This window comes from Myotis davidii, unplaced genomic scaffold, assembly GCF_000327345.1.
Source record: "Myotis davidii unplaced genomic scaffold, ASM32734v1 scaffold450, whole genome shotgun sequence".
Taxonomy (NCBI): Eukaryota; Metazoa; Chordata; class Mammalia; order Chiroptera; family Vespertilionidae; genus Myotis; species Myotis davidii.
The window spans coordinates 611,474-616,631 of record NW_006282385.1 but is presented as its reverse complement, the minus strand read 5'-3'; the positions used below and the strand labels follow the sequence as shown (position 1 = coordinate 616,631).

Sequence of the window (5,158 nt, the reverse complement as noted above, 5' to 3'; positions counted from 1 at the left end):
AACCCAGCCAGTCCCCACCCGTGCACCAGGCCTCTATCCTATATAATAAAAGGGTAATATGCAAACTGACCCTAACTGCAGAACGACTGGGAATGACTGGTCACTATGGCACACACTGACCACCAGGGGGCAGATGCTTAATGCAGGAGCTGCCCTCTGGTGGTCAGGGGGCTCTCACATGGGGGAGCTCTGCTTAGCCAAAGCCAGGCTGATAGCTACCAGTACAGTGGTGGCGGTAGTTTTCTTTTTTGTGTGTGTTATCCTTGCCAGGTTTTGGTATCAGGGTTATGTTGGCCTCATAAAATATGTTAGGAAGTATTGCCTCTTCAATTTTTTGGAAGAGTTTGAGAATGATAGATACCAAATCTTCTTTGAATGTTTGATAGAATTCACTAATGAAGCCATCTGGTCCTGGACTTTTATTTTTTTGGGGAGGTTTTTGATGTTTTTTTCAATTTCCTCACTGTTCATTGGTCTCTTTAGATTTTCCAATTCTTCATGATTCAATCTAGAAGGTTACATATTTCTAGAAACTTATCAATTTCTTCTATGTTATTGAATTTGGTGGCAAATAGTCTTCATAGTATTTTAGTATGATCCTTTTTTATCTATATGTTCTTGTACACTACTAACAACACAGTTCTGACAGTATTTCATGACAATTGATGGTGACAGTTCTATAACAGATGCTGCTCAATTAGGAATTTCTGCAGACTATATTGAGGAAGTCATTATGCTATCTAGCCTCATGCAGGTACTGGGAACAGCATGAATGATCATGAAGACAGAAATAGTTCAAAAGAAAGTTTCAGAGAACAAGAAATTGTCCTCCAATTGCCAATGTGGCAAGTATAATGAAAAATACTATACCTCAAACAGAAAAGATAGCAAAAAATTCTAAAGAATGTGCTTAAGAATGGACACCTGATTCCATCAGTTCTATAACATTTGAAGCAAGTGAAAGATGCCATCAAGAGAAATGGAAGCCAGTCAATGGAGAAGATATTATCTCTACCATGATACCTTAGGCTTTGACAATTATGCAGAACCTCTAAAGTTATACCTTCAGAAATTCAGAGAGGCAATGGAAGGAGAGAAAGGAATTGGTCGAGCAATCACAGCTACAGATGAACTAAGTAGAGCCAATAGAAAAGGCATTTACTAACTAGTTACCATCTGGCTTAATAATTTCAGATGGTCAACAACAAAATGTTATGGTTTACACAAATTATATCAACAGATTTCTAGTGCTCAACAAATTGTGTTTGCATTATCTGAAGAAATGATGGAGTGAGGAATATAGAGAAGGAAGCAGAAACATTAGAAGGAAATGACTGGTGAAAGGATGTTTCTTTATATATTAAATAGCTGTAATGTATCTTCCTGATACTTGACTATTTGAGGTGTTAATTCTGACTTGAAAATATTTTTCATGAACGATTTAAAAAAAATTAGATGTTAAAGGTATTGAAGTACTTTATTTTGTATGAGAGATTGTTGCTGTGTATCACTCCTGTATGCATTGTGTATTGTAATTTATTACTGCCAGAGATTTGTAGACAGTTTCTTATTTTAATATTGAATTATTTTACTTTTGTAATTCAAGTAAGCAGTTTGGTCAATTCATGATGTTTGGTTTTTTAATAAAATATAAGGGTAGAGTTCCCAAAATCATCATGTCCTATTCATTATTCCCCATAACATCTTTCACATTTATTTGCTTTTTTTTCTCCCCAACAACTTGATTGAGATCTAATTTTCATACAATTCATCCATTTCAAGTATACAATTCAGTGGCTTTTGCTATATTCACTGGGTTGTGCAACCATCACCACATCAATTTCAGAGAATATTCATCACTTCAAAATGGAACCTTGTACTCTTGCTATCACTCCCATTCTCACCATCTCCTCCATTTTCAGACAACTAATCTACTCTATCTTTATAGATTTCCCTATTTTGGACATTTCATATATGTGGAATCATGCAATACATGGTATTTTGTGCCTGGCTTATTTCATTTAGTATAATGTTTTTAAGAATTATTTATGTTTCATGTTATCAGTATTTTCACATCTATTCTTTATTTTCCATTATCAATCTCCCATGAACTCTAGGCTCTTATTGTATACTAGAGGCCCGGTGCATGAATTCCTGCACAGGTGGGGTTTAGCTGGCTCACCCCGATTAGGCCAAGCCAGCTGGGGGGAGGGGCTGTGGGTGGTTGGCCAGCCAGCCTTGGCCCCTGGTCAAATTCCTGGTCGAGGGGATAATTTGCATATTAGCCTTTTATTATATGGGATTTCTTATATCTAGATCTATGCATTTATCTCCTGTAACACCTGACTTTCCCTCCTGTAGACCAAATATTCACCCTATACTCCAAGTCCTTTAAAATAAGTCCTTTTGTGACCTCAGAGGCTTTGGTTCACTAATTATCACTGCTTTCTTTTGTACAGTCTTTTTTGTTATACAAATCCTTCCTCTAAGGCTGATTCGATAAAATGCTGTTTTTCTCCCAAGTTAAAAACTAGATGTAATGAATACCTCAGACTCTTAGCTCTTGCCTTCTACTCATATCCAAGATTTTTAAAAGAGGAGTCTATACTCATTGTCTCTTCCATGCTACCTCACATCTACTCTTTGACTTACTTGCATCTTCTGAACAGAAAATGCTCTGATAAAAAGCACTAAAGATCTCCCAGATGCTAAATATTATATAAATTTTTCATTCTTTGTTAATAATTAGCTTCTTTATGGTATTTCATATGGTTTCTTTGCCCTTCCCATCTGTCATCCTGCCATTTTAAGTTGGTTCTTTTTCTAACTTTAAGTCAACTACTTAGATGAGAACATAATTATCTCTCACCCAGATTATTGCAAGGTCCTTGTGAGAGGACTTCTGCTTCCTAGTTTACCTCTCTATAATTTATCCCCTAGATAATTTGTTGTCAGAGTAACCATCTAACATGCCACTCTCCTACTTAAATACCCCCAGTGACTTCTCATTGCCCCTGGAAAGCTAAACTCAGGGCTGCCAATGTCTACCTGCTGCTCTCCTTAGCCTCATATCTTGCTCTTGTCCAGTCTGCACCCCATGCATGTGGACCTTGGGTTCCTCAAAATTGCTGTGCTATTTAATTCCTCTTTTCTCATTTATATGCAATTTCTACCTCTTCATAATGCACTTTATTTTCTACACTCTCCTCTTTCATTCCATTTGATCAATTACTGGAATAATTTTCTTTTATCCTGCATTTGGTTAGTTGTTCTACTCTTACTCACCAAATACCTCTTGCACGCCTCTGTGTGAGCACCTCCATAGTCCTATAATGGACCTCCCACTTCTCTGATTCCCAGTACAGTCTAAGCTCCTTGAGAGTAGGATCCACCTTGTTCAGTTTTATATCCCCAGGGTCTGGACCAACTGCCTGACACATACAAATGACTGCAGAATTAGGTTCAGATAATCACATATTTCATTTCTATATATCTTAATCTATACTCCAAATATGAGTTAGCTCATCTTCAAATCTTTGCTTAAATTGTATTTTTCTTGAGAAGTATTTTCTTTTCTTAACCTAGTTCAGTGATGGCGGACCTATGACGCGTTTCATAGGTGACACGTGAACTCATTTTTTTGGTTGATTTTTCTTTGTTAAATGGCATTTAAATATATAAAATAAATATCAAAAATATAAATCTTTGTTTTACTATGGTTGAAAATATCAAAAAATTTCTATATGTGACACTGCACCAGAGTTAAGTTAGGGTTTTTCAAAATGCTGACATGCCGAGCTCAAAAGGTTCGCCATCACTGACCTAGTTAATCCTGTTATCAGAAAGGCCCAGTTCACAACCTACTTCACCCTGACCTCCCACTTAGAATTGATTCAACTTTCTTGTTCCTTAGATAATTTATAATGTATAATGCTCCCTTAGCACTGTTTGTTGCCTTGTAAGTTATCTTTTCATTTGTATGGATCTGACTTTTCCAATTGGATTGTGTGGTATTTGAGGGCTGTGATGTGTCTTCATCTTCTTCCCTTACTGTGCCTCGGAGATTGTCTGACAGCATTCTAGTTTAGTATTTGAGCAGGTTATTTAATGGGTGACCTGACCTCTAGGAGCCAAGAACCAAACTCTCTTTGGCTCACTCTCTCTTTGGCTCTCATTCACAGTCTCTTTGACTCTCATTTTCATAAGAGAAAAAAAAAATTCAGAATAATGATCCTAATTAGCCCCATTTTGTCTTTTCAACAATTCCTGGGGGAATTTCACAGATGAGTAAATGAAAGGAATACATAAAATGCCCCACTAAAGGGGTTACATCAACTCAGTGACAAAACCACCTCACTATGTAGAAAGTCTTAGTGTCCAAATATTAAGAATAACACGCCAAAGGATAACATTTACACAAGAAATTATAAAGCACATTTACATTTTTATTATAAAATTGTGAAGTATTAGAAGTGCTTACTTGCACTTATTCATTCAGAAAATATTTATTGAAAATCAACTACGTGTTAAACATAGGCATGATTCCTAAACTCTGTCATGAAAGAGTGGTACATTAACAACATTCAAATTCTAATCTAGAAGTGTTTTGATTATGATAATCTGAACTTTTAGGAATATTTTAAAGGGCTCTTTTAAACTAGCGACTCTAAATTGTTTATTAGAAGAATCCTAGAAATGACTCCTTACCCCTGCCTGTGTTCCCTCTGTTTAAAGGTACAAGAACCCTGGTATTTCCAGTGTCATACTTACTGATCATACTCTATCTGAAATCCTCTATTTTCTTCGTTATCCTGGTCACCGTGGGTATCATCTACTTCCAGAGGATAACTGATGGCAGGTAGGAACTGAAGACTGAAAAATATAAACCCATTAGAAAGAAGACAGATTAGCCAATGAACTTATCTGCATATATCATAACCCCCCTGTGGAAGAGGCACTGAAAGGGGGCAGAGGCAGGGTGGAGGGGATCATTGGGGGGGGGGGAAGGGGACATCTGTAATACTTTCAACAATACAGACAAATTAAAAACAAAACAAAACAAAACAAAAAACAAAAAGAAGACATCATTGTGAAACTTTGAGTTTACAATGTCCTGGGTAAAGTTTGGTACATTTTTTGTCACATTTTGCTTATTCTC

General features: G+C 36.5%; 1 protein-coding gene across 1 annotated transcript in view; it reads left to right on the top strand.

Moving 5' to 3' along the window:
• The window catches only part of CD200R1L (CD200 receptor 1 like), a 17,792-nt gene that overhangs the window by 4,063 nt on the left and 8,571 nt on the right, over positions 1-5,158 (top strand). Inside the window, exon 4 of the mRNA XM_015559097.1 lies at positions 4,735-4,858. Coding sequence (XP_015414583.1) covers positions 4,735-4,858 — 124 coding nt within the window. The remainder of the gene's footprint in view (positions 1-4,734; positions 4,859-5,158) is intronic.